The following is a 26,500-nucleotide window of genomic DNA, read 5'->3' on the forward strand; positions in this document are numbered from 1 at the left end:
GACGGACGCAGGGGCAAGCTCAGGATGTGATGAGCACATGGAACCACCGATATCGACGCCGGAATCGTTTCCCTTCCCATTCCCCAAGCCATACGATATCCAGGTCGAATTGATGCGAACAGTGTTCGAAGCTATAGAGCAGAGAAAGATAGCTATAGTGCGTGGGTCTGGACACGCGAGAGATCAAGCTCACGCTGGAGGTGATTAGGTTGAATCGCCCACTGGGACTGGCAAATCGCTCACCCTCCTCACATCCACCTTGTCATGGCTCGAGCACAATCAGCAAAGGGTAGACAAGGCGGATGAGGATCGATTGAGAGCAAAGCTTTCGGAGGATGATCCGGATGGTGCGTTGGTGGGGTTAGATCGCCGCTCAGTGGTCACCAGATCCCGCCTGGGTCATCGACCGCGCTGTCAAGAGGGCGATAGCAGACCGTCGAGCCATGAGCGACGCTCGGCGTGAGAGACTAGGTCGAGCCAAAGAGCGAGAGAGGCAGTTGAGACTGGCAGCTGCGCGTGGGGCGTTCAAGAATGGACAGTATAAGAGGGTGAAGATTGGGGAATCCAGCGGTCAGGAGGGCCGAGAAGGAGCGGACGATTCGGCATTCTTACCTGAAGATGCGGATTCAGCTGAGCATTCGGATGGACTGGTCTTGTCCAGGGAGGTCAGGGAGCTCATGGCGAGGTGGGAAGAGGCGAATGGAGATGGAGCTGAAGTCAAGGTACGAGTCGGTCAAGCCTCTGGAAGAAGAGGTCGAAACGGATGTCCCAAAGGTGAGCTCCCAAGCGTCCAGGTCTGACTGCCGACAGATTTACTACACCTCGCGGACCCACACTCAGCTACGCCAATTGACATCGGAGTTACTCAAAACGTGCTTCGCGAATGAGGGTGCAGAGTCGCAACAACACATGGATGTCAGTCTTGTCCCTCTTGGGAGCCGAAAACAGCTCTGCATCAATGACAAAATTCGATCGCTTGGAGGAGATGATCGTCTCAACGAGACATGCTTGGATATGCAAAAGTCGGGTGGGTCGGGCCTGAGGAGCCATACCTGACCTGGCAGCCAACGCGCGATGCGAATACCTACCGTCAAAGGATCAGGAACACCTCATGCTTGACGCGAGAGACTCGGTTCTGGTGAGTGTGATCTATCTACACGAGACGACTGAATCTTTAGGCCACAGTGAAAGACATTGAGGATCTGGTCGTTGCTGGAAAGCAATCCCACGTGTGTCCGTATTATGCCACACGTCGCGCCGTGAAGCAGGCCCAGGTGGGTGCGGTGCCGGCGTGTCGGTGCTGATATCAGATCGTCACCCTGCCGTACAACCTCTTGCTCCAGAAGAGTGCTAGGGAAGCGCTAGAGATCGATTTGACGGATCAGATCGTGGTGATCGACGAGGCGCACAGTGAGCGCTCTATGTGGGGGGCACTATGTTGACCTACAGACCTCATCGATACGCTTCTGTCGATCTACTCGACCACCCTCACCTCGTCTCAATTGGGGAATGCCATTTCACAGCTCACCCAATACCTTGCACGATTTCGAAATCGTCTCAAACCGACCCATGCACTTTGGATCCGCCAGACTCTGAGCCTCTTACAGGGCCTGGTCGGCGTCTGTGAGAGGGTCCTCGCGAGTCATGGAAACGGGAAGGCAAAGGCCGAGATGATCGATACCAACACGCTCATCGGGAGGACGGGAAAGGGCAATGATCAGGTGAATCTCATGGAGATGGTCAAGTACCTGAAGGAGAGCAAATTGGCGAGAAAAGTGTCAGGGTACACCGAGAAGCTGGCGGAGGGGGGTGAGGGGGGGTCCAGGGGGGTGCCAGGGAAGGCCTCGAGCAGGCACTCTGCTATCGCCGCTTTTCACACCGTCGAGACATTCCTCCTCTCCCTGACCGACGCCCGAGATGACGGACGAGTCATCCTGTCGGTGGATCAAAAGGTTGTTCACCTGAAGTATATCTTGTTGAACCCTGCGGAGCGGTTCCGCGAGGTGGTGGAGCAAGCTCGGAGCGTGATTCTCGCCGGGGGCACGATGGAGCCGGTGAGTGACTGCCGATGAGTGGATATGCGGGAGTCGACTGATATCATGTAGATCTCCGACTTTTTCACTCAGCTCTTCCCTTTCGTGCCCCGGGACAGATTCAAGACGCTGTCCTGTGCTCATGTCATTCCCAAGTCGAATCTCTTGACTCAAGTCATCTGTCGAGGGCCCACCAAGGTGGACTTTGAGTTTACGTTTGGGAGTCGTGGCGACGAGCGAGTGGTGAGCGAACAATCTCAGCTCAATCTCAGCTCAGCTGAGATTGTTCCCAGCTCGCCGAGCTCGGGCGGGTGATACAGTCCGCGATCAATCTCATTCCGGACGGTGTGGTCGTGTTCCTCCCGTCGTATACGTTTTTGGACTCGATCAAGTCGGTCTGGACAAAGTCTGGTGTCATGGAGAAGCTTGAGGGGAAGAAACGGGCAAGTGGGGGCGAGAAGACAATAGCTAAAAACAACAGGTGTTCTACGAACCGCAGAGCTCGGGCGATGTGGAGAGCATCTTGAGAGATTATGCGCTCGCCATTGCGACGGTGAGGCGGGGGCATATGCCGTAGGCTCACGCGGTCAGGGAGGTTCAAAACGCAATGGTGCACTCATGTTTGCTGTGGTTGGTGGCAAATTGTCTGAAGGTGAGGGTGTCGCGAGGGGCAAATGACTGACAATGTAGGTATCAACTTTAGCGATGGACTGGGACGCTGCGTCATCATGGTGGGGTTGCCATTTGCGAATGTGGGATCTGTCGAGTTGCAAGAGAGGATGAAGTATGTGGAGGGTTTGGATGGAGCTGGGCGGGGGGCTTCAAGGGAGCTTTACGAGGTGAGAAGCCCAGAGGGAGTTTGCTGAACGGCGTAGAATCTGTGCATGAGGGCTGTGAACCAATCGATCGGTGAGCGATTTCGTTTCCACGCTTACGCTTAGGTCGGGCTATTCGGCATGCAAACGACTACGCAACGATTCTTCTTGTCGACTCGAGGTATGCTCAATCTCGGATCCGAAACAAGTTGCCCAAGTGGATAGACCAGGATGTCAAGGTGCAGGAGGATTGGACAGTGGCGATGAGAGGGATTGCCGCGTTTTTCAACCACAAGCGGAGGCGTGGCGTGTGACTCCGAGCGGAGATAGGCAGCGAGGATCATCGGGGCAGGTGGTTCTGCACGGATGAGTGAGATGATGCACGGCGCAGTGATGCACGGCGCAGTGATGCACGGCACATTGATGCACGGCTACTTGACGGCTACTGGATGCACACGCCCCTACGCCGCGACATCCGACTTCGCTCGTATCCTCGCGCCGATGCGGAAAAAGATGAACGGGAGGGGGGTCGTCAGAAACATGAGTCCCGCAAGGAGGCACGTCGCTCCGACGGCTCCTAAACGACGGTACATTTGCTCTCCGAACCTGTCGAGTGAGCTTATGCCCGCCCCCAAGGACTCACAGTGGGAACCCCGCAGCAAACGCCGATCGCATAAAGCTGTTGCTAGCCAAGACGCTCGCAGATACCGGCCGATAGGCACTGTAGTCAGCGCGACGACGGCGGCTTAGACTCACTCGACGAGATACGTAAACGTCGAGGTGAACGACAAGACCATGCCCGCGCCGAAGAGACTCGAAAAAATAATCGGGAGGATCCATGGGACCTGCTTGAAGGATAAGAGGCCGAGCAGGAGTAGTCCCATCGGACAGAGGACTGCGCCAAAGAATCCAGGCCGGAGTCGTTCCTCTGGAGGTGCCTCGCCGCCGTGTTCCTTGAGTGACGCTCGGTACTTTTTGTTGAACAAAGGTTGGGTCAGGACGGCGATGACTTGACCTGTGCCGATGCCCAAAAAGACCATCCCGGATTGTTGCAGATTGCTGCGGTGAGCGGGATCGGGGGAGTAGGTACTCACAATCCGTATTGATGTTCGAATATGTAAGGGATCCCGCCAAAGGACAGGTAGAGGATGCCCAACATCATGGCGCTCCAGATGTCGAGGAGGAGGACCATTGGCTGGGTCAGGAGGAGCCCTGGGGAAGTCAGAGGGGGTGACTTTGGTGGCTCACAGAAAGGCGTCTTGATGCTCTTCTTCAGCGCTGCGAGGACGCTTTGACCCGACTTTTCGACCGGTGCCTTCCATCGTTGTTCGCCAGTGGTCTTGCGCATCCTGACGTGAGTAGTGGGGTGCAACGGGCCACCCACCGTATAGCCTTTTGACGCAGCAGCTCCTGTGCGTACGTCTCACGCACAACGGCCAGATTGACGATCAGCAGGACAAAGGCCCAGATGATGACGACGTAGTATGTCCAGTGCCAATCAACGTTTTGATTGATGAAACCTGAGAGTAGGGGACCGAGGACGGGACCGAGGAAGGGTGAGGCGGACCACACCATCATGGGACTGGGGTGAGATGGGAGGGCATGAGGGTTGACTCACGTCCCGACATCTTCGTTTTTGAAGACGTCGCTGATGAGGCCCCCAGATACGGAGAGAAAGGCAGAGCCCGCGAAGCCGGTGAAGAAACGGAAAATGAGGTGGACGGGGGCGTTGTTGGCAAATGCCACGGGGAAGTTTAGCACTGTGGATTAGGCATAGCACAGGGGTGGACGTACGGAAGAACGCCGCGAAGGAATAGTGCAAGACTTTTGATCGACCAATGAATTCGGAACTCGGGGCGAGGATCACTGGGGAGGTGAGACCCCGCTTCGTGTGACCCCACTCACATGGACCCACGCCCGTGCCCGCGACGAAAAGTGATACACTGAGTGTCGCGACTTCTCGACTGATGCCGTATTGAGCCATCATCCCGTCGTACGTGTCAGCTCCCATGGAACTGGTGCAAGTGATCGTCGCGCTGGAAAAGGCCACCACAGCGGTCATCGCCCTGGGGATAGGTCAGTGTGCCTGTGGGGCGATCTCACCATTTCTTCCAGAGAGGTGTGTTCAGTGGATTCTCTGGATCATCGTCACCATCCCAATTGACTAACCAGCGGTCACCTGGTTTTTCATTGCTCGAGGAGTTGTCGACCTGGGTGGTGGAGGACGTGCGGCGATCTGGCTGCTCGCGTGATGAAGGTTGCCGATCATCCGAGCGATCGGCGGATTCGAGGTCGTGTGACATGGGAGTGGGTGGGGGATGGGGGAGCGGGCAAGCTGCTTATATACACCAGATGTCCTATGCGAAACTAGCTAACGATGGCTCTAGCGAGCGTCGTTGGTTGTCATCATCAGCAGTTTCATCGCCATGGTTGAAGAACGAGCCAATGACAGTCGCCCTATTTCATCACTCCTACGGCCGTGACTTTACCGCCGATCGGCAGCCAAAGCCCATGACGAGGTGTCACATGGCGAATCACGTGTCTTACGTATCATCTGACGTGTCAGCCGTACTTTCTTATCACTCTCTCTGACATGTCATATACTCTCTCATGTCATACATATACTCCTGTTATACACATATACCTTATCAAAGTACCGTGTCATCCTCTCTGACCTTCTCTGACATGTTATACACATATATCTGATCATAATATTGATGAGTTCGCTTTTTATGTTTTGATTCTCGCGTGGCAACCACGTGAAGCGACGTCACGTGGCTGTTCTTTCTGAAACAAGAGCATTAGCTTATCTCTCAATCGTGTGGATGGTCAACTTGGACATCTTGTTCGAGCGCAACTTGGAACGAACTTGGACATTGAAGCCACAAAGGTATACATATTCGAACGTCTAAACTATGGAACTCTACCTCTCCCTTCCCTGCCCGTGTCCGTCTGAAGCTCGCGCGATCGTCTACACCACAGGCTGAAATACCTGAAGAGGAGAACAGCGAAGAACCCTTTATGAGTTGGGCGAGATCGACCCGAAAAAAAAAAACAACCCAAAGAAGAGTCCAGACAAGGCGGTGGGTCCAGTCAACCTGGGCTGTGGCCACGGGAGCAAACCGAGATCGACCCGAAAACGACATCGACCCGAGCGACATCGACCCGACGAGATCGACCCGACGAGATGGGGGGGTCAAGTACTTATAATGGCTCTCGTTCGACTCTCCAACTTGGACACTCTACTTCATTTCGACGCACACATCCACATCCCTCTTACATCTTTGCGACCGACCACTCTCGCGCAATTTCACAATGGTTTCCGGCGAGCTCGGTGAGTGCCTCTCCTGCTACTAAATTTGGTATCTGCTCACGCCAACGAAGCTGATTTTTCAACCTTGACCCCTCCAGCCATGCCTCATCCACTCTACAGCAGAGTCCACAGTCCTCGTTTGATCAGTACCGAAGGCGAAATCTTTTATCCTCCCACAGTCGCCATATGGCAATCGTTCAGGTAAGCTGCCAAAGAAGCTGTGTCCCCGCTTGCTGACCCAAACATCAGTGGTGTCCCGTATGCCCGCCAACCACCGGTCCAAGTGAACCTTGGAACCTTGGAGCTCTGCAATCTCTTGCATCTCATGACTGGACATCCACTCGATAACTTGACAGCTCGCCAGACTTTGCGTATCCTTGACGCCATTGTCAATTATGGATTTCTCTCCCCACCTGAGAGACACCCTATCTCGACATGTCGATCTCACGGCAACATTCATCATGCCAGGTATCCACTGTCATTTTACGGCCATTGTCGATGCGCTGGCAGTCGCTCGCGAATGTGGATCCGAGCCGCTGTTTGACATCATCTTTCGCAACATTTGCCTGGGGCCATTGACGCATCGCGTCCGGCTCACCTCGTGGACTCCTCAACATATTCAAGAGGTAGGACAGGGCGTTGGGATGTTTTGCAGTATCTGGCTGGGATGCCCAATGGGTTTCCCGGCGCCACGCATGTGCACATTGGCGTTCCCAAGAGTGAGCTACAGCGAATGGGTGGAAGCTGAACCCAGCCCTCCAGTTGGACGATACGACGTGTGGCATGCCGACGGGAACTACTATCTTGGCCAATACAATTGTGACCTGGGATCGAGCGCATGACGATGGGCCCATCGTTGAGCAAGGGGGATGTCCCAGTGTGGAAGAGACTCGGAGCGGATGACGAGTCGACCTACGTTGCTCAAGTCGTCGTAGACCGGGGGTGGAGGATGAATGATCTGGCTGAGCACCTGGCGCGCCAGCTCTGTGACGGTCCTCTCCCGCCTGTCCGCACGGCACGTTTTTGGCCATGATGTGCCAGGTGACCACCAGGGGAGCGATGGCTGGTTGGCGGCGAGGAGGCCCAACGAATGATGCTATCTTAAAGACACCTTGAGCTGCCATGTCGGTCTGCTGCCTCTTGTCCATGATGCGTTGTCGAAATGCCCGCGCGAACCGACCGGAGAGCTCGAGATCCTTGTCAAAGGCGCCATCTGCTCGAGGGTGCGCCGGTCCGATCTGTAAGCCGTGTCCGATGCGAACGAAGCCCCCGGCAGTCTTTGCTGTAGAGCAAGAATCACCTGAAGCCGTGGCATGTCGGAGACTAGCCACGGACCTTTGCCGTTGATACGATCATGCACGACCATGGCGATCGGATTGGAGAGCAGACGGATCGAGCTGCATATGGGCGTGAGGATGGGGTATACCGAGGCGTTTCCAGCTCGACATGCGGCCTCCAATGCGATGAAGCCTCGCCACTGTTGGCGAATGAGATTTTAATGTCCGCTTGCAAAGGTGGTTCGAAGCTGACGAGCGGAGAGGATGTCGCCAAGATGACCGCAGATGGCTCGGAGCTGCAATTGGTGAGCTGGAGCTAAAGGGACGGGTGCGGCCGGGAGGACGGCCATGGGAACCAGTTGGATGTGACCTGCAAGACGATGTCCGGGTAGATGGTCACTGTCGACCTCGAAGTGGAAGATGAATCTGCCGGGTTCTACATGCTTGACAAAGGGCTCAGCACTGAGTTGAGCCTCGAGGGCGGGTCCCAGAGGTAGATCGCAGTAAAGAAGGTGAAGACAGCCGTGGAGAAAGGTCGCATCGAGAGGAGTACAGGGGATGAGGTGGGAAAGGAGAGGAAGGTGGGTGGTGAGAAGAGAAGCGGTGGCTGGGGTGAACAGGTAGGGGGTCAGTCCGTCGAGAATACTCTGGGCTCACATGGCATGATATGAAGTGGATCCTTCGAGGTCCAAGTTGGAGGAGAGAGGCAAAGAAAAGGTCCAAGGTGGAAGTGGGTGTCTGAAAGAATATCGAGTGGATGGACAGTGCGGTGGGTGCGATAGTCGAGTGCGGTGAAGACACGGTGCGGTGGGTGTGACAGTCGAGTGCGGCGATGAGACAGTGCGGTGACTGCGATAGTCGAGTGCGGCGAAGACCCAGTGTGGTGGGTAGTCGAGTGCGGCGGATAAACAGTGCGACGAACACGAACATCTCGCGCGGGCCACCCCAGGGGTCCACGCTCGTCGGATCGATCTCGTTCTCGGGTCGATCTCGTTTTCGGGTCGATCTCGTCAACTTCCTTTCCCCCCCCGCGTGTCAATTCTTAGTGGCCCATTCTTTCTCTCCCTCCACACAGAGTTCCCTTGGTTCAGGCGTTCACGCGCGAGACGTCAGGTCAATGGTCAGGCTAGAAGATCAAAGTTTCGGATCAGAGCTGGTCAGTATCGCTTTGTAGCCATGTATCCATCCATCAGTGAATGAATCAAGGAATAGACCAATACCAGACCACACCACGCCCCCTAAGTCTTTCAATCGCTGATCCCATTGCCGCAAGCATTTCCAAAACTTACGTAAGACAGCCACGCGTCGACCACGCGAGAATCAACACATCAAAGGCGAACTCATCAATAATTTGATAGACTATGAGTATAACCAGTATAGCTATGAGTATAAGACACGTCAGGAGAGTTCTGATACGAGTGTGACTAGAGGAGCAAGGGAGGTATGATAACAAAGACTGTCAGGACACGTCAAGGGAGGTATGATAGCTACGAGTGTGGGACACGTCAAAGAGAGACGTCTAAGATAGGCGAAAGACACGTGGAGTGGAGGAGCGGCTCGTCCGACAAGTATAACACGTCACTTCTGGTGGCAAAGGATTCGTCACGCCTTGAACGAGGGCTACGGCACTATGCACGACTGGAACTACAGTGATGACTACGCTACTCCCCCTTGAAGCTCAGAGAGATACCGTTGACGCAATGGCTGCACGAATGCTCAGCTTCAAACCCCTCTTTTTGACTCACCGTTCATCGGTTGGCGTTCCGAATCCCTCGCCCTTGAAGACGTGCCTGATGGCGATCAGTGTTAAGCCGTGCGTAGGCCTGACCCACCCGAGATGGCCTCCACAGTTTGCACACGTGATCTCGACCCTGGTCATGAACATTGACTTGTCTTCGTGCCTGTTCACGGCGCCGGGTATGGAGTCGTAGAATGCTGGCCAACCGCACCCGGATTTGCTGAAAGACGGTCAGAAGAGATCGAAGACACGCGCACGCTAACGCTAACGCGCACGCCCACACCCACAACTTGGTCTTTGACACGAACAGCGGCGCATCACACGCTGCGCAATCTTCGGGTCAGCAGCACCCCGCGGTATGCCTCACGATACACCCCCTCATCCGCACTCGTCTTCCTGTCATACTCGTGTGATCCCGGACGTTCCGTCCCTTTCTCACGGATGACTCTGAACTGGATGTCAGCAACCACCCCGTCGCCCTCCCCACCTGCTCCTTGGACAAGATCGCCTGCCATTCCGAGTCCGACTTTTGAACCTTGGGTGCCGCGGAAGTCGTCATGGTGTCTGTCTTGTTGCTCGAGAACAAAGAAAATGGCATGAACTGTGTTGACGGTCTCTTGATCGCTCTGAGGGTTGTCCTTGAGACGATTGCCAAAGCCATGAAGAGGATTATAAGTAGTCCAGCTTTGGTCATGTTACAAATCTAGCGATGGGCGATGATCGGCAATGTGAGTCATGACGGAAGCAAATAAATGGACCGACACAGTCACCATCGTGTTGCCGGGGTGTGTGTGTGTGTTCTTGATACCGTGACAGCGGGCCAGGGATGCCATCACGACAGACGTCGGGCTCAGCCTCACGCTGTTGCAGCCCATACACCGCAGCCACGCTGCACCTCGTCCCCTCAGCAGCACCCAACTCGTCCCCTCAACACCCCCCCCCCCCACACCCCCATTATCTCCGCTTTCGGCAATTTGTCCTTATCCCCGGAATCTCGTTCCTGCCAAACATGATCTGACGATTCCATCTGACTCCTCGTTGCAACGGCGACACCCCTGTGCATAGCCAACCACTGCCCCCGCCGGCCCCAATGAGAGTCACCGTTGCAGCGCTTCGCGCGCGGATCGACAATGAGACCCCAGAGATCGCCTCTGAGGTCCACACGAGCACACCCCTCTCACGATACGTCTCTGCACCGGCGCATCGATCACCCTCCATCGTTCCACAAGCTCCAACCACCGGCTCATCTCGCAGAGGATCCTCCCATGCGACGTCTCCGCGCAACACGCATCCCGCCATACCCACCTACGATGAGGCCCTCGCGGCATTCCCAGATGCAAGCCAGGACGTCCCACCTGGTCCTTCATTGACCCTATCAGCGTATCACGGGACGGATGGACCTTCATTGGCCGGCATCACGACGTCAGCAGTGGAGGAGGAGGAGGAGGAGGACGATGACGATCCGCTGATCCCACGACTGTTACGCGCTCCCCCCGAGAGGACACTCCGACCGTTGAGACGTCTCACCGAACCAATCTTGACGAGCCGAGCGCCGTCCCCGGTGCCAGACGACGCCCCCTCCGCCTCCCCCTCCTTGCCCCCCTCCCAGCTCGACCCATTAACCCCCGCCCACGCGTTGGAACTCCCAGCGCCCCCTGCCGACGCTCTCCCGTCCTACTCTGCCCATCTCGCCCGTGACGAACTTCGACTCATCTCCACCGTCCACCTCGACCAAAATCACCCCGCGGCGGCGTTCTTCAGTGCCATGACGGCCTCGGCGATCACTGCGAACCCCTTGGCGTCTCCTCCTCCAGCCACCGATGAACTTGAGACGGGGGGCAAAAAGCTCAAAGTGACCATCTCATGTGGCGGAGAGTCGATGAATGGATCGGGACGAGTGTTTGTGCGGATGGGCCGAGGCGGAGTGGTCGAAGGCAAGATTCACGTCGGCAGGGTCGATCATGCCACGGGCTTGGAGATTTCGGTAAGTGCGTGAACGGGAGTGAACTGACATGCCAGATCATCGGTCTCGTCAATACCAGCTACTACGTTCGTGGACAGTACACACTGATCGATACGTTGCCCCTGGCACGCCGGCAGCTTCAACTGTACCCACCGCCTGATCCGAATGAACCGTCGGCGGGGGGAGGCGACGCGGCGGGCACAACCTCTGACGCTACACCTGGCGCTACACATACCGCTGATACGGCGACGCCTGGTCCCTCCTCCCCCCCTGTTGCCCCCTCCCCCCTGTTCCACCCGGCCCCGCCCACCCCCCGCACATCTAACCGCCCGATCTCCCCCCATGCCCCGTACACGGTCACTGGCGACGGCGCCCGAGGTGCCATGGTCTCACCCGGGATACCCAACGACGCCTCCGCTGATCGCTCCAACCCGGTGAAAAACTTTGACTTTCGACACTTTAAAAAGCTCGAACCGGTCTACGAAGACATGGTCCCGCAAAACTCTGCATTCACCTTTTCCCTCCGCATGCCAGAGACATACTACAGGGACGATCAGGTCCCCCTCCCTCCCTCCGCTCAGATCTTCCAAGTCGGCATGCAGTGCAGCGTCGAGTACTTTCTGAGGATCAAATTGACGCGAAAGAGCTGGCGACTGAACGAGGCGTGAGTGAAACGATTGGTGCTTTTCTGACACCCGCAGCATCGGCATCCCCATCATCTACGAACCCAGAGCGTTTGTCACACCCCGCCGTCTACGCGCTTTGACGACGGACGACGCGCTGAACCCTGGTTGGCGCAGCATCCGACTCCATGGTGGAGCACCCAGCAGAAACACCGACCAGACCGCCGCTCCCCGACCCGGGGTCGAAGTCACGTTGCTCCTGCCCTCCCCACCCATCCTTTTCATTCCCGCTGACCAGCCTCCCCCGCCCATCCCCTTCCACCTGCACTTCCATTCCGCCTCGACCTTGCCCCTTGCCACGTTCTCTGATCCCAACCAGTGCCATTTCATCGTCCGGCTGATGCGCGTCGCTTCCATGCGGATAGGCTCAGAGAGAGAAATGAGACGGATGGAGATACCGTCCAAAGTGGAGATATGGCAGGAAGGTGGACCACATATGACGCTTGGACCCGAGTCGAGACCTCAAGCGCATGGCTTGACGGGATCGGCGACGTCCAATTTGGGCATGCCCGCGAGGCCTCCAGAGCCTCAAGCTGCGGATACAGGGTCCGTGACGCCGGCGCCCGCAATTACGTCGGCACCCACGCCCGCGCTGACGCCCACTCGACCGTCCAGCCGACGTCGATCGTTTTCCGAACGTGCCTCCTTCCTTCGACGGCGATCGTCGTCGACCTCGGCGACGGCACCGACGGCAGCTCCAGCACCCTCGACCACCGCGCCGTCGCCCTCGCCCTCGGCCGCTATCGCGCCCTCGGCCTCGACCGTTGCCACCATCGCGGAAGAGCCCCCTTCCTCACCCACCCTCGAGCCCGAGCCCGAATCCATCTCCTCCCATCTCCCCAACGGTGTACCCTCCGCCCAACCCCTCGGGGACGAAGTGGTCGGCTCCGAATCGGTCTTGACACCGCTACCCCTTGGCGCGACCGATGTCCATCTCCTCGGTCAATTGACCTTGAACTTGCCTGAGACTGGGCCGATCTTGCTCCGTACGCTCGTTCAAAGCTTCATGACGCCTGAAATCGGCGTCACCTATGTTCTCGAAGTGGGCCTGCAACCCAAATCAGGCGCCGTCAAGGAAGCGTTCACGCATGTCTGGGGAGGAGGATTGATAGAAGTGGTCTTGGGACCTCGGTCTGAGGGCGATAGGAGTATGCGGACGGGCATGGTTCCGATTGTCGTAGGGTAGATGCTTATGCATGGACGTCTGCCGAGGGTGTGGTCGACGTTGTCGGCGATAACATAATAGAGCTGTAAAGTCCGATAACTCCTGTGGCGCCACACTGGATTTTCTCGGCATTAGGCATTTATAACGCCGATCGCCGTTGCCGGACCTCACCTCTGTGATTTAGAGGTTTTTTGCAGTAGAAGCCGTACGGTTCGACATCTCCAAAATGGCTTCTGCTCACGGTGAGTGCTGGCGCCGAGGCGGGACGGGTGGTGGATCGGCATGTCAGACGACTGGATAGGTGGACTCGCTTCGGGAGCTTGGTCGATGGCATAGGGTTGTGTGTCGGGAGGTGTGAACGGAGTCGCTGCAACGTGACACTGGCAGGAAACCCGTGCTTGATCCACCGCCGTCCTTCCGCCCTGCTCCCTCGCTAACCAACCCCAGGCCTCGCTTCTGACCGACGAAAGTCAAGAAAGGCTCACTATGCCGCCTCTTCCGGTACCAAACGAAAGATCATGTCTTCTCCTCTGAGCAAGGATCTTAGAGGAAAGCACTCTGTGAGTTGTGCCTTTTATATTATGCTGAAACCCTGCTGCAGACCCGAACCATGCCCATCAGGAAAGACGACGAGGTGTTGATCGTCCGTGGAAAGTACAAGGGGAGGGAAGGAAAGGTGATTCAGGTCTACCGAAAGAAATGGGTCATTCACGTCGAGCGAGTCACTGTCGAGAAATCCAACGCCGCCACTGTCCCCGTCGGCATTCACCCATCCAACGTCGTCATCACAACACTAAAGGTGAGCCCGTGTGACTGTCTCTTCTGACCCCCTTAGCTCGACAACGACCGAAAAGCCATCTTGGAGCGAAAGGGCAACAAGACGACTGAGAAGAAGAGCCAGAAGGAGAGCGGAGATGTCGAGATGGTCGAGTAGAGGACCGCGTCGCTCGGGGCTTGAGCTGTAGGCACGCGAGGGCCAGTGCGACAGTGGATGGCATGCACACTTTTTATGACTTGTACTGGCGAGGCGACATGGTTGTCCATTCCCGCGAGTCTCGGGACAATTTAAATCGGTACCATTTTGTAATCCCCCCTCTTCTCCACTTAGTCATTGACTCGCTTCTGGTGCCCAAGGGAGTGTGTGCTCTGTATCTCCCAGAGCGCTCTGTCCCCCCCTCTCTCCCCCGGCTCGTAGCTCTCCATCTCGGGCTTCATTGTCACTCGCCTGACCCCGGCTTCACGCATCCACCCATCGCATCCTCAGAGCACTATTCTGCCCCCTGCCCCCCTGCCCCCCTGCCCCCTCCACCCCCCTGCATGACATACTAGCCCACCAGACCTTTGTCGCCCCACCGCTGGCCCGCACCATGTCCGACCACCTCTACTCCCTAGCCGGCCAGAACACCCCAGGTGACAACCTCGGCATGTCGAGTGGATCCTCACCCTTCAGATCCTCCAATCCCGGCACTTATGACCCCCGAGGCGATTGGGAGTCCTCTCCCATGTACCAGGCCATATCGGGTCGTCTGGCACAGAATGAATCTGCCCTGTCTGTCCTATCTACCCAAGTCGCTCAATTGACATCGCTCGTCAAAGCAGCCTTACCTGGAACCTTTCCCAACCCTGTATTCTCACCCTTTGAAGATCCCCAATCGTCAGGCGGTCTGGCGGCGGCGGCGGCTCAATCATCCGCCGGTCACTCACCCTCCGGATCCAGTGATGCATCATCCATCACCGCTCTCACTCAACAGATCTCTGCACTGTCCACTTCCGTCGCTCAACTCCAACGCCTACAACAAAGTCAAGCTCATGCCTCACGCCAAAACTCGTTCACGCGACCTTCGCTCGGGGCCACAGAGAGGTATTCTAATGGAGGGGGGATCACCCGACCACTTCATGCCGAACCGAGAAATTTGGGAGGAGGAGGAGGTAACCCCAGTATACCCTCGGGTGCAAGCGCTGGCAGTGGTCGACTGCAATCTCCCGGACCGTCCATGCTCAATGGACCCGCTCAATCCCTCTTAAACCACCAGGCGGGTAGAGACTTTAGTCCACCCGTCCGACCTCACGGCTCGCGTGCAGTGTCTACGGCCTCCGCCGCGACGCTGGGTGGTGGAATGCCAGGACTCGATACAGATAAATGGGGACCTCCATCATTCGGTTTAAACACTGGTTCTCGCGATTGGTCCCCTGGTCCTGCATTCGGTCGACCCGATCCATCCAATCTGACACCTGGGACCCAGATGAATGGACAGACCACGCCAGGTGGATACTTTCAGAACACAGGGCCAGGCACACCGGGAGGTGCTGCCGGGCCACCCTCAGGAGGTCCTTCGAACGGCAACGTCATCACCAAATGGGACCAGTTGAACCTCAAGGCGGATCTGGTACGATCCATCGGCAAGTACGGGTGAGTCAAGGTCGCCCCAAAGAGCGCCCTAATGTCCTTCAGCATCGGCCCCCCGAACAAGATCCAAGCGCGGGTCCTCCCCTTCATGCTCAAAGGGTCCGATGTGATCGCCCAGGCGCCACCCACTCAAGAGCGGATCATCTCATAGTGAGCGCTACCCAAAAGCCTCTACGCTAACCACTCGCCAAAGCGTCGTCCCGGCGTTGCAGCTCTGCCTCACCGTCGCACCCCACACGACATATCGCGGTCCAACAGTGGTCGTCATCACCACAACAGTAGACCAAGCAGCACAGTGTCATAAACGTGAGTGGGACTTCTCAAAGAGCCCCGTTGATGCCCCAGTCGTACGAAGCATCGGTGCACCACTCGGGATCCGATCCGCTCTGGCCACTGGCGCCGCCGGATCATCATCACTCCAAGATGAGATCGCGTCCATGCAGCACGACAATATCCATCTACTGATCGGGACACCGGCAAAAGTCAACGACGTGCTCACATCGCGTGGGGCCTTGGCAGGCTCGCACGTGAGGTTGCTGATCGTGAGTCGTGTAAGCCCAACCCCAAGTGCTCACCATCTCAGCTTGACGAAGTGGATCAACTAATCGTAAGCTCACCCTCCCTCTCTCGCTGATCCCCACCTAGGCCCGTAATCTCTACGAAAACGTCTTGTCCGTCGCCAAAGTCCTCCCGTCACCTTGGCGCGGAGGTATCGGCGCTGCAGCCGTAAACGCCCCCGTTCCCACTTTCTCCCCCGGTGCATCGCTCGGCATGGCCAGTCCTTACGATCCAGGCCAGCACTCGCCGTTCAACCCGGCAAGCAAGACCCCCTTCCCAAATCAACAAGCCGCTCCTCCAGGCGTTGGCTCTAGGTTCGGCGCCCCCGGCACGACCTCGGGCGGCGCCGCGGCGGCACCAGGTGCCCAAGCCGAAATTGAGAGGCAGACGTGCATCTTGTGAGTCTCCTTCTGTCGCAATCACTCATGACCCAAGCTCCAACACCATCCCAACGGATGTCATCAACTTTTCTCAATCGCTCAACGTCAGGGACCCCGTCCGAGTGCTCGTCCGACGCGAAGGCGGACCCAATAGTCAAGAATCAGTATCATCCGTCACGCCTGGGATCAACCTCAAACACACCTATGTCTACCTCACCATCACTGGCTCTGCTCGGTCCGATGCACCTGTACAGAACGAAGGGCCCGGAGCGATTGGGTCTGGCCGAAACAACGTCAGCGCAAACGGTCCTCAGGCAGAGGAAGCGAATCGTGCGAAAGAGTACAAACTCGATACGTTGGTCAAAATGCTGGAAGACTATCCGCTATGGCAGGCGGTTATCCACGTCGGGACATTCGCCATGCTCGAAGCCGTCGTCTACAGGTTGAGCAATCGTCAATGGGAAACATTGTATCTTTCCCCCGATATGCCCCCGCCTCAGAAAAAGGCAGTCCTCCAGAACTGGCGATCGTCCGTGGCTGGTAGTAAAGGACCCAGATTCCTCGTCATCTTTGATGTCGTGGTGAAACCACCGGATATCCCTTGGTCTCCTCTCGTGATCAACTTTGACCTACCCAGATCCGTGGAAGGTTACGCGCAACGTGCTGCCGCTGCTTTACCTCCCAACGGTCGGAATGCCGGATCGGTCAATGGCGTCATTGTCAGCTTTGTCCAGGCTGCAGGGGGTGATGTGGAGATGTTGCGATCGACCGAATGTGCATACCGCTTCAAGGTGAGCGCGGCCAGAGCCCTTGGTTTGGACTGACCGGTCATCACCAGTCGGCCGAAATCCCGTCCGTCTTTCACGATTTGTTTCAGCAGCACTAGGTGGGGGTGCATCCATAGCTTCTTTACAACCTGAACATGTATCGATACTAGGCACAGTGTGTCCTTCAAGCGTATACCCGGCACATGCGGCCACCCCAGTTTGAACACGTGGAAAATCAGGATGCATGGCCGCTGCCCGCTCGCTCACTCCCCCATTCCCGCGTCCCCCGCTTGATCATCCAAAAGCCTGGCCCACCTTGCGTCCAATTCGATGACGTCTGACCCATCCATACTCTGCTTGGCAATCTCGACAACTCGTCTCGCTTCATGTGCTTTGCGGTGTCTGAGCAGCCAATCGGACCACGAGATGGCAGCTTGGATCCGACTCTTCCCATTGGTACATGCAGCTCGCCACTGCTCATAAACGCTGCTCATATCAGAGTGACCAAACTGCCTCGCGACGACTGGCCAAGCGTCGACGTAGAACGAGGACGAGGGTCCGAAACGCGTGACCAAGGTGTTGAATGCGCGAGGCCCGTCATCATCCGACTCACTGAGAGAGGCTTGGAGATGGTGAGCAAGAAGGGATGGGAAGATGTCTGCAGAGATGGCAGATTTCCTAGCGAGTGCAAGGATCTGTTCGAATTGCTCGGGTGGCGCATGCTTCGCCCAGATCGACCAGATCGCTCGAACATCTTCTAGCTCGTAGTGCTCCCTCGTAACAACACCCTTGGCGGCTGCCTGACACGCTGAAAGGAGCTTGTCCAATAATAACGGATTCTGCGAGAGGACCTCGAGATACCGTCTCTGTAACGCGGCGTTGTCGGGGTACTGTGCCGCGTGGGATTCCAGGGTTCTCTGCATGTCTTCGGGCGTGAGGAACGTGGGTGCGAGGTCAATATGCAGAGTGAGAAGCGCCGCAGAAGGTTTATACCGAGGCGAACAGATCGATGCCAGAGTCGCGAAGAGAAATGCTCGCTGTAACATGGTCAACGCGAGCAAACACATACACTCACCATTTCGGCGCTGATGCGCACGTCTCGTGCCTGTTGGTGTAGCCACGATCCAGCGATGTCCGTCCACGCGTTGTCTCTGCCTTTTGCAGTCTTCCTGATCTCCTTGCCGATCCGGCCCAGCTCTTCGACCAATTCGATGCCTTCCAACGCCAAGTCGCCCGCTGAAGTGCTCCCATAAGGCTGCTCATATAATCGTCGCGTGAGGTTGAGCAACTTTGCTCGGGCTCCTTCTTTGCCACCCGCTTGTTCGACTCGACTGAGATCCTCATGCAGGAGATCCAAACCGATTTGTCGCAGCGGGCTGGGATATACCCGGAGCACGGCCAATAGATTCTCCCTAAACACCATACCATCTGCATTCGCCTCGATAGTCTCCAGAGCGGAGCGCAGGGCTTGAGTGACCAACTGCCCAGCCAGGATCGCCTTCCTCGCATCCTCCCCATCTGGACCAAAGGATCCTTCCCCGCCGTCCAGAGAGATCTCTGCGGTCTTGGTCTTGTCACCTCCCTCCAGGCCCAAAGCACTCCATCGCCGGCGCAGGACTTCTACCCAGCCTAATTCGAGCTTGATGTATTCTGTCCATAACGCGTGAGATTTTGGACACGTTCTCAGACCCAAAAGCAATGTCGTCCGAGCTGAAGAGGTGCCGTCTATGGAGAAAGACGCCGAGGGTTCCGGGGCCAGAGGCAGAGTGAGGGAGGAAGAGGATGGGATGACTCCACGTGGGAACGGCTCATTGGGATGGATGTGGTGGTAAGAAAGCAACAGGTAAATGGTGGGAGATTGTGGATGGTGTTGCAACGCGCTGCAAGGGGGTCAGCTCTCAAAAGTCAGGTGACGACCCACTTGGTCAAACCCTTCAGGACGACCTTTCGCATACCCTCTCGAGCGGCAAACTCGACATAGGCCAGCCACACAGCCAGGTCACTTGGAAACTTCACGGTAGCTCTCTTGAGAATGTACAAGACTCTCCGAGGGATAGAATAGGTGGAAGCAGACGGCGGAGGGGGGTTCTCCTCGTACCCTGGTGTACATCAGCACAGAGGAACCGGTGAGTACCCGCACCTAGACGTTTCCACCTGACTTTACGTAGTCTTTCGAGGTTGATCTCATACTCTGCATAGGCAAAGTAGTCTTCCTTTCTGGTCTTTTGTCTGACGAGGGACGTCTCCAACGCGGTCCGACGTTTGGTGATCTGGTTGATCTCGAGCTAGGCGGGGAGGTGTCAGCCGGGGGTGTAAGCCTCTGTCGCCTGCTCACTTTTGTGAATAACCCTTTATCGTGCAGATCTTGTAGCTCTGGTAGAGTCGCCTCGAGCTGAAATTGGACCTTCTCCATGGTTGCAGAGGACTATAGAGACATGGGATGTAGATCTTTCCAACTTTTTATTTTTGAAAACAGCATGACGTGGCAGCGAATCAATCCCACAGCTTATCAATCGAAATCTACTCTCAGCTACTTCAACCTCGACCACTGCAAGTCAGTCGACCACAAGTCAACTTTCCACGATGAGCAGCGCAATCACCATGAGATCAGTGGCTGGACCGTCTCGGCTGGCTTTCACTGCTCCTTTGCGACACCTTTCCACCGGTCCTCGCTCTACCGGATCGAACGAGCCAAAGCCCCCAGCATCCCCCCCAGCCTGGAAACCGAAACGACATGGAGGACGCCAACACGCCCCAGATCACACCGCGATCAACTCGAAGCGGGCACGTCGGGATGTCTTGGCTCGACTCGTCTCACTCCACCATACGGCCGCGTCGTTCATGCACCAAGCAAAAGATATTTCGACCGGTTTCGATAACGCCTTTCGATACATCGAGGCCGAGCCGTATTTCTTACCCTTTTCACGTTGGAAGCGAGGGGTCTTGGAACACATTGCGGATGGACCCAAAGTCAAGGAGAGGCCTGTTCGAGAAGACTTGCCCCCATTAGGACGAGAGCTAGAGCAGAGGGAAACGCTTCAACCTGCTTTTTCACATTGGAGAACGTTTCAGCCCATCGAATCATCTTGGATCCATTCTAAACGCGAGATCAAAGGATTGGCAAAGAGTGAAAGGGAGAAGCAAGTCAAAGAAGCTTTCTTTGGCGTCTGGGATAGAGGCGGAGTTGGAATGGAGGACTCTCAACCGAGTCTGGAAGGTATCGAAGAGTGGATCGAGGCAAGAGGATCAACCGTCAAAGAGGTGGCAGATGAATGGAGAGCCAATCGGACAAAGCATGTCGCCGTGGTCAAGAGGTAATTCATGCATTTTCTTTCATTTTTGGACCTGTTGAACACGCTTGTCTCCCTTTTCCATTCTGGCTCGTAGCTTTTGTTGCTTTCGAGATTCCGTGGGCTCTGCTTGATGCTCTTGAGCCGCTGCTGCGGACGACGACCGGGGACCAAAGATACCAGGTAAAAACATCCCCAGCAAGGGGCGGAAAAGAGTGAACAGTTTGTATCCCGCAAAGATGGGAATCTGAGTGTGAGCCCAGAGTCAGAGGTCGCCGACGTACAAGAATGAACAGCCACCACACCCAGTCTCCCACGAGCGAGCTCAGCAGCACGCAGATCCAAGTGAGGTAAACGCTAGATTGTTGTCAACTGTATGCCCGGAGAAAATGGGACTCACAAATCCCATGACAGCTCAATGACGCCAGACGCATTGAGATCGTCTCCCGCTTTGACGGACCCGTTGACGCGTTTAGGCGTCCCGATGAGCGTGAACCATCGCCAGATGAATAGCGTGACGAGCAAGGTGGTGACGTGTAGGAAAATGATCTTCTTGGAGGAAAACAGAGGTTTTGAGGTGAGTTTGCAGAGGACGAATCGCAGCACGGCCGAGAGGGTCTAAAGCAGAGGTGAGCGGGCGCTGTCGGTTCGTGCCACCATCACGCTCACGTTCACCAGCAGGAGGCCTACTCGCAAACTACGGAGTGACGCCTCGTTGGTCGTTGCTCGTCGTTTTTCGGATGCGTTGGCCTGGAGGAGAGGTGTCAGTATGCATCAGACTCCGATAACGAGACTCTGCACCATGTTGAGACACGAGCTGAGAAGACTCGATGCACCAGTTGAGCGGAGAGAAAGTCACACTGAACAGAGAGAATGGTATTTAAATGCTTTGGGATTTCGGCAAAGGACCGCGAGGGCTGATATTTCTGTCAGTCTATAGTCGATCTTGGTCCACATTCAACACAGCCTGCAGACCATGCGTAGTGGCGTGTACCTCGGTTCTGTACCATTCAAGATCGATGTGGGCAACCATTGCATGGTGAAAGCAGCGATGACGCATGGGGATCATGTCCCATTGTATGGTCCGCAGCGAAGCATAATACAGGATCCCCAGATGGTAATAACGATATCCGCTTTGTGCTCATCCCTCTGCCTTTGGCTCCACCTCGTCCAGCAACTCTGTCCACATCTTTCGATGACGGCGAATGACATACTCGAATCCCATCACCTCGCTCACAAGCCTCTTTTTCTCTCTCAAGTCCAGCGTGTCCTTTGGCAAAGTTGTCAACGCGTCCAAGATATACCCTCTGTACCGCAGTGTCAATTATACACGCGACTGCCGCTCACTGAATGGTCTCTGTTTGCACGCCTCTCTTCTGTGCCACCAGCGTCGTGCTCAACCCCGTCTTGTACATCTCGACTGCTTTCATCTTGGCGGGGGAGGGAGTCGATGGATCCCTAGGCTTTGACGATTTTCCCCCCGTCACAGTCTTTGCCTTGGGCGCAGCCCCTGCTCGTCCAGGCAGATGCGTGGCAATGTAATCCAGATCTACCGGAACATCGTTCTGTTTCGCCAGCCTCCTAAAGGCGTGGTATAGGTGCATTCCGGCATGAACATCGTTCGCAGCGTCTGAACGTGTCAGCTTTGCTGGCACAATCGAGAAACTCACATGTCGCTCGCTCTCGAGTCAATGGGAGCATCCAATTACTCCCACGGACATCTTGATCCTTGTCCAGGTGTCTGTGCAAGTACGAAGCGACGAGCTTGGCCAAGCCGATCAGCGTCCTCCCGGGACCAGTGTTGAGAGGATCTGCACGACGGGCAAGGAGCGAGAGCTCGAGAAGCGATGCTATGCCTTGAGGGAATGCTTCGGGGTAGTCTCGCAGTAGCTTGTTGCCATCGTCTGGAGAGGTCAGCTTTGGCGGATGCCGTCCCACTCACTCCTGATCGCAACGCCAGTCTTGAAGATTTTGGGATCTTGCAGGATCTCAACCACCTTTTCGGGTATCCCTGTGGGATCAGCAAGGCTGATTAAAGCGGCTCACTATCCATGTGCCATATATGCACCATGACGATCAACTCGTCGTCACAAAATTGCAGTAAAGCAGTGCGAGGCACAGTGAAACGGTATTTCTTCTCCTCATCGTCCCAGAATCTCCCGAGGACCGTTCCATTAGGAGCCCTCTGACCGGCAGTCGGCCATTCCATGTCGAAACCGAGGACATCTCCCTTGAGACAAGACAACAAGTCGTTCGCTTCGTTTACATCGGAGGTATAAGCCACCTTGGGCCTCGGCGTGAATGTCGTGTGATCATATAGTGGCAAACCGGTTGGCACCACCACCTTTGGTTTCGACTTGCGTGTGATTCGCCGAGCATGGAGCGTCCTGGGTATCGGAATGACTGGGTTGGCCTTAATAACGGGGGCACTCGCTGGCAGCTCCATCTCTGCCAACATCTCGCTCAGGTTTCTGATCTCACTTTCCGTCACTCGCTCTTCGTAAATCTCTTCATCATCGCTCTCTTCCTTCCCCGATCCGCGATCAGAGCCAATGATAAGGCTCGTGAGCTCGATCTCGACCCCATCGACGACCCAGACATTGGGATCATATGCTCTGCCTTTTCCTTTGATGCTCGACGTCTGAGGTCGAGGCTGGGAAGCTTGGGTAGACTGAGAGCTGAGTCCAGAACCAGAAGCCGAAGCGGAAGTGGAGGAGAAATGAGCGACGAGTCGAGGTCTATTGGTAGGTGGAGCTCGAGGTATCGGCACAGCAGACTTGGCTCGACGGTAAGCCGTTCCGAAGAACGGGTGGATAGGTTTGACGGTTGATTTTGTCATTGTGAATCGAGGAGGAGAGGGTTTGGAACTCTGTAAAATGGGTCGAGTGGGTCGAGGGACGTCATAGGCCGCTTTGGCGATCGGACTCGCATAGTCGGGTTTACCCCGAGGTCGAGTCAGAGGTGAAGGAGTTGATTTGATCGAGATGGGCGAGTTGACAGATCCTGATGCTGCGGCGCGATCCGGCGTAGTGAATGAAGCAGGATCCGCAGCCTGACGATTGTTGGGTTCGGGAATGTTCGTAGAGTCGCATAGGACAGATGTTGATGAGCTAGCAGAAGATGAAGAGGGTATGATGTCGGTGAAGACGCTGGGACCTGTCCATTTCCCTACGACCGATTCGAGATCAGATGAAGGGTTCCTCGATGCGCTCCCAGCCATGGATAACAGGGGAAGGAGGTTGGCAGAGCGAGTCAGAGCTGTGAGAACAGCCTGAAGCTGTCTAAAATGTCTTATCGTGAACCGAGCTCCTCTTCGAAGGACTCGGTCCGTCGACAGGTATAAAAGCGGCCAACGGAGTGATCCGGATCTCGCGTCTACAGACGGGCTCCAGGTGTCAGCGGCGAGGCGCGACTGGGCTTTTCCCAGTGGAAATCGCGGTGGATGTTGGACGTAGCGGTCCTGAGGTCTCTCAACAGGGCTTGGCACAAGGAGCAATCGTGTGGCAAAACTATGCTCAGCTAAGGACCCTTTCTAGTTTTTGGCATCTATGGCCGAGTGGTGATGGCGTCAGTTTTAAGATCTCCTGCGGATCCTGAATCACTGATGGATGAAAATCTTCCAGGGTTCGAACCCCTGTGGATGCAGTGTTCTCTTTTTTTTTTGGTCTCTCCCCCCTATCATTGTTCGACTCTTTCGTGGGACAGCATGCCATGCATGGAGCTCAAGACCCTGGGCTACACTTTACTTGCACCCTGTGAAACTGTGAGCAGGTCTTCTTGAGCACTCGTCGCGACTCACTCTGGTGCACAATTGCCATCCCATGCTCCTCATACTCATCCTTCGTGACCCACAGCTGATGAAACGTACCCAAACTCGCCAGAACAGAGCCTCCGACCCAAGACGAGAATTTTTTCTCAAATGGAATGGTGGGCGAATGGATTTTGATCTTTTGCTAAAGGACAGTCAGCACAACGGCCATCCTGACTCGCTCCCCATTCAGTACTCACACTAGGCATCAAAGCCGCGAGCTCCAAATCCAAACGTTCAGTCAAGCCCTTGATCAAAGACGTGTTGCCGACCACCACGATATTCTGCAAGAGGGCCGCTCTGACGTCCACGTCGCAGGCCATGATGGAATCATGGACGAGCTGAGAGAGCGGCACGAGGTCTTTCAGAGAGTGTGCATGGTCTCCTGACTGAACCACGCGAAGACCCGCAGGCGGCTCGATAGACTGGGTAGATGTCAGTGCATTCCTTAAAAAATGGACCTCCCACCTGATCAAAGTAATTTTTAGGGTCAAACAACATCTCTGTGAACCTGTATCGCTCCTCGCCAAATTGCTGCTGATAACCATCTGGGAACTCGTACAGTGTCTGAGGTAGTTCTCGAGCGGTCTGAAAGTCGAATCCTTTGTAATTGATGACTTCGGCGCAAGACTCTTTCCATCCTTCCACGACGCTACCCTCGGCCCAATGACGCCAGGATGGAGTGGTATTGGAGACTCGGTCCGTTCTGAGCACAGGATTGACTTGCATACCTGATTCGGGCGTTGGATCCCGTTTGGCCAGCAACTGACGAGGCGTAAGGGTGAGAGGAAAGTTTCGTGAGGAGGTAGGGGATTTGAAGTGATGTTGGAGTTGAGAGAGAAGAAGAGCTGAGCCGAGGGGTTGTCGCTTGGTACCTGAACCTCAGCAGTGGCTCTCGAGCATAGCTTCCTTACCTGCACGCAGTGCATATCCATCGACGACCGGGACAACACTCGTATTGGCGTATCCTACATCGAGGACCAGAGCGGTTGGTTTGCCCGCCGCAAAGCTGCATCATCATGAGCGGGGCAAGCGTATATGTCCACTCACGCAGAGAGTACTCCCGATGATCCAAAGTACAATGCTGGAACACCTTCTTGCTCGAACGCCATACGTGTCAGGTTCTCCCTCGACGCCGGTGTATTCCAAGCTGGCTCGGTAAACATGAGCGGGTGTTCTGTGGGATCCACAGATAATCTGTCCGTCAAGAGATGGTGAAGGAGTTGTGCCGCAGGTTCGAGCTCGTGTACTGGTCCGACGCGATCTCAATCAGCCACCGTGTGGAAAAAAACACGCATTATGCCCACCAATCCCATCCAACATGAAATTGTCCACTTCCATGCCCTTCCTCCATACTGGAACTCCGCTCTCCCCAACATAGTACCTGCGTTTACCTTTGGAGCCATTCACGACACTCCCATCCATCGGTACATCCTCCCCATTTCCATTCGCAGCTCCGCTCGACGTCGACGCATCAGATTCCTCGGTGTACCCGTAAAAAGAAGGACACACAACGCGAGGACAATCTTCGCCTGCGTACCCTGCTCGCGTGGTGTGTGAACCGAAATCCACCACGATGGCAGAGACCTCGTCTTGATAGCGTCAGTCAGAGCGTCGGTCAGGCTGATCTCACCTCCGTTGTACACCATCTTTGCCGGTGAATGTATGTTACAGCGATAACAGTAGCAGAGATGCAACAACGCACCCTACGGTGACCATGACGTGGCATTGTTTCATCCGCCAGCTGACCCTTCGGTCGGCTAATGGCAGTCGTAGACCAAGTTCATGTCGAAACGCATTCCATATCCTAGGTCATCAGTCAGACCCATATCTCTCAACATCAACACAAAGTCACCTGTACAACTTGTTCCCCCCCTCTAATGTCACGGTAGAATCCCTCACTTCCCTCTTCTCTCGCATTTTTTGATGCCCCTTTCCGATCCAATATCCTCGAGTGCAACCTTGCACGCGCTTACCGAAAGACTCGCGACGCATTCGAGAGCTTTCCAACCGCTCGGCTTCCCAGGGAGTGACAAACTCAGTGCTTATCGTGGACCTGCTCCGCCGCCACAATTACCCATCCTTCAACTTCAAGCGAGACACCTGACACCTCTCGCTCCGACCTCGACGACGAACAGTCACGAGACTAACTCAAAGTCGACGACTAGCGCTGCGCCATCATTGCCCAGTGTAGGAGAGGAGCGGGCTGCAAAGTGTCCGGCTGGGAATGTTTACCCGCCTAGAGGGCAGCACTCCGACGTACGATGTGCTCGGTGCGAGGAGGAGGAACTGGACGAGTTCAT

At 55.8% G+C, this 26,500-nt stretch overlaps 13 protein-coding genes and 1 non-coding gene across 14 annotated transcripts; 6 read left to right on the forward strand and 8 right to left on the reverse strand.

Moving 5' to 3' along the window:
- Positions 1-37: 37 nt before the first annotated feature.
- Positions 38-3,162, forward strand: BD324DRAFT_643783 (hypothetical protein; the record flags this gene model as incomplete). The annotated part of the gene is made up of 15 exons (XM_022017569.1): positions 38-175; positions 209-347; positions 388-722; positions 811-1,027; positions 1,065-1,138; positions 1,179-1,274; positions 1,311-1,410; positions 1,450-2,054; positions 2,106-2,276; positions 2,327-2,446; positions 2,515-2,586; positions 2,625-2,670; positions 2,724-2,872; positions 2,909-2,942; positions 2,975-3,162. The coding sequence occupies 15 exons, from the start codon at positions 38-40 to the stop codon at positions 3,160-3,162; spliced, it is 2,484 nt and encodes an 827-aa protein (XP_021868126.1).
- A 147-nt stretch (positions 3,163-3,309) lies between these two features.
- On the reverse strand, positions 3,310-5,151 carry BD324DRAFT_584530 (major facilitator superfamily domain-containing protein; the record flags this gene model as incomplete). Its single annotated transcript, XM_022013687.1, has 10 exons — positions 3,310-3,454; positions 3,492-3,569; positions 3,605-3,907; positions 3,943-4,060; positions 4,097-4,197; positions 4,233-4,430; positions 4,467-4,608; positions 4,643-4,714; positions 4,754-4,914; positions 4,952-5,151. The coding sequence occupies 10 exons, from the start codon at positions 5,149-5,151 to the stop codon at positions 3,310-3,312; spliced, it is 1,518 nt and encodes a 505-aa protein (XP_021868127.1).
- A 510-nt stretch (positions 5,152-5,661) lies between these two features.
- Positions 5,662-7,412, reverse strand: BD324DRAFT_204652 (hypothetical protein). Its single transcript, XM_022012172.1, has 3 exons — positions 6,760-7,412; positions 6,610-6,711; positions 5,662-6,013 (listed from the first exon to the last, which is right to left on the reverse strand). Exons 1-3 carry the CDS (start codon positions 7,307-7,309, stop codon positions 5,868-5,870), a joined length of 798 nt encoding a protein of 265 aa, XP_021868128.1. The 5' UTR covers positions 7,310-7,412; the 3' UTR covers positions 5,662-5,867.
- Positions 7,413-7,656: 244 nt separating this feature from the next.
- BD324DRAFT_653879 (hypothetical protein) lies at positions 7,657-8,102 on the reverse strand (the record flags this gene model as incomplete). Its single annotated transcript, XM_022018718.1, has 2 exons — positions 7,657-8,045; positions 8,096-8,102. 2 exons carry the CDS (start codon positions 8,100-8,102, stop codon positions 7,657-7,659), a joined length of 396 nt encoding a protein of 131 aa, XP_021868129.1.
- Positions 8,103-8,707: 605 nt separating this feature from the next.
- On the reverse strand, positions 8,708-10,129 carry BD324DRAFT_638802 (SelR domain-domain-containing protein). The gene is made up of 6 exons (XM_022017154.1): positions 9,664-10,129; positions 9,544-9,628; positions 9,464-9,509; positions 9,271-9,396; positions 9,184-9,228; positions 8,708-9,142 (listed from the first exon to the last, which is right to left on the reverse strand). The coding sequence occupies exons 1-6, from the start codon at positions 9,868-9,870 to the stop codon at positions 9,100-9,102; spliced, it is 552 nt and encodes a 183-aa protein (XP_021868130.1). The 5' UTR covers positions 9,871-10,129; the 3' UTR covers positions 8,708-9,099.
- Positions 10,086-13,105, forward strand: BD324DRAFT_638806 (hypothetical protein). The gene is made up of 3 exons (XM_022017155.1): positions 10,086-11,160; positions 11,196-11,803; positions 11,841-13,105. Exons 1-3 carry the CDS (start codon positions 10,267-10,269, stop codon positions 13,006-13,008), a joined length of 2,670 nt encoding a protein of 889 aa, XP_021868131.1. The 5' UTR covers positions 10,086-10,266; the 3' UTR covers positions 13,009-13,105.
- Positions 13,106-13,107: 2 nt separating this feature from the next.
- BD324DRAFT_638809 (translation protein SH3-like domain-containing protein) lies at positions 13,108-14,006 on the forward strand. The gene is made up of 4 exons (XM_022017156.1): positions 13,108-13,229; positions 13,435-13,547; positions 13,589-13,786; positions 13,823-14,006. Exons 1-4 carry the CDS (start codon positions 13,214-13,216, stop codon positions 13,919-13,921), a joined length of 426 nt encoding a protein of 141 aa, XP_021868132.1. The 5' UTR covers positions 13,108-13,213; the 3' UTR covers positions 13,922-14,006.
- Positions 14,007-14,411: 405 nt separating this feature from the next.
- BD324DRAFT_584377 (hypothetical protein) lies at positions 14,412-17,218 on the forward strand (the record flags this gene model as incomplete). The annotated part of the gene is made up of 8 exons (XM_022013681.1): positions 14,412-15,397; positions 15,440-15,544; positions 15,588-15,700; positions 15,740-15,936; positions 15,978-16,001; positions 16,040-16,350; positions 16,388-17,123; positions 17,171-17,218. The coding sequence occupies 8 exons, from the start codon at positions 14,412-14,414 to the stop codon at positions 17,216-17,218; spliced, it is 2,520 nt and encodes an 839-aa protein (XP_021868133.1).
- A 929-nt stretch (positions 17,219-18,147) lies between these two features.
- On the reverse strand, positions 18,148-19,512 carry BD324DRAFT_584392 (U3 small nucleolar RNA-associated protein 6-domain-containing protein; the record flags this gene model as incomplete). The annotated part of the gene is made up of 4 exons (XM_022013682.1): positions 18,148-18,979; positions 19,021-19,198; positions 19,240-19,384; positions 19,435-19,512. The coding sequence occupies 4 exons, from the start codon at positions 19,510-19,512 to the stop codon at positions 18,148-18,150; spliced, it is 1,233 nt and encodes a 410-aa protein (XP_021868134.1).
- Positions 19,513-19,613: 101 nt separating this feature from the next.
- BD324DRAFT_638819 (hypothetical protein) lies at positions 19,614-20,424 on the forward strand. Its single transcript, XM_022017157.1, has one exon. The coding sequence runs from the start codon at positions 19,683-19,685 to the stop codon at positions 20,415-20,417; it is 735 nt and encodes a 244-aa protein (XP_021868135.1). The 5' UTR covers positions 19,614-19,682; the 3' UTR covers positions 20,418-20,424.
- BD324DRAFT_638821 (hypothetical protein) lies at positions 20,406-21,280 on the reverse strand. Its single transcript, XM_022017158.1, has 5 exons — positions 21,191-21,280; positions 21,059-21,139; positions 20,790-21,007; positions 20,674-20,746; positions 20,406-20,636 (listed from the first exon to the last, which is right to left on the reverse strand). Exons 1-5 carry the CDS (start codon positions 21,191-21,193, stop codon positions 20,433-20,435), a joined length of 579 nt encoding a protein of 192 aa, XP_021868136.1. The 5' UTR covers positions 21,194-21,280; the 3' UTR covers positions 20,406-20,432.
- BD324DRAFT_638823 (ribonuclease H-like domain-containing protein) lies at positions 21,265-23,896 on the reverse strand. The gene is made up of 4 exons (XM_022017159.1): positions 22,436-23,896; positions 22,332-22,400; positions 22,060-22,293; positions 21,265-22,019 (listed from the first exon to the last, which is right to left on the reverse strand). Exons 1-4 carry the CDS (start codon positions 23,607-23,609, stop codon positions 21,733-21,735), a joined length of 1,764 nt encoding a protein of 587 aa, XP_021868137.1. The 5' UTR covers positions 23,610-23,896; the 3' UTR covers positions 21,265-21,732.
- Positions 23,897-23,931: 35 nt separating this feature from the next.
- Positions 23,932-24,034, forward strand: BD324DRAFT_t35. Its single transcript has one exon. It is a non-coding gene; the product is annotated as a tRNA-Leu (tRNA).
- Positions 24,035-24,086: 52 nt separating this feature from the next.
- On the reverse strand, positions 24,087-25,861 carry BD324DRAFT_638825 (actin family). The gene is made up of 8 exons (XM_022017160.1): positions 25,831-25,861; positions 25,505-25,789; positions 25,248-25,446; positions 25,112-25,206; positions 24,666-25,072; positions 24,398-24,622; positions 24,189-24,342; positions 24,087-24,142 (listed from the first exon to the last, which is right to left on the reverse strand). Exons 1-8 carry the CDS (start codon positions 25,844-25,846, stop codon positions 24,132-24,134), a joined length of 1,392 nt encoding a protein of 463 aa, XP_021868138.1. The 5' UTR covers positions 25,847-25,861; the 3' UTR covers positions 24,087-24,131.
- Positions 25,862-26,500: the final 639 nt, after the last annotated feature.

Source organism: Kockovaella imperatae (assembly GCF_002102565.1).
Source record: "Kockovaella imperatae strain NRRL Y-17943 chromosome Unknown BD324scaffold_17, whole genome shotgun sequence".
NCBI lineage: Eukaryota > Fungi > Basidiomycota > Tremellomycetes > Tremellales > Cuniculitremaceae > Kockovaella > Kockovaella imperatae.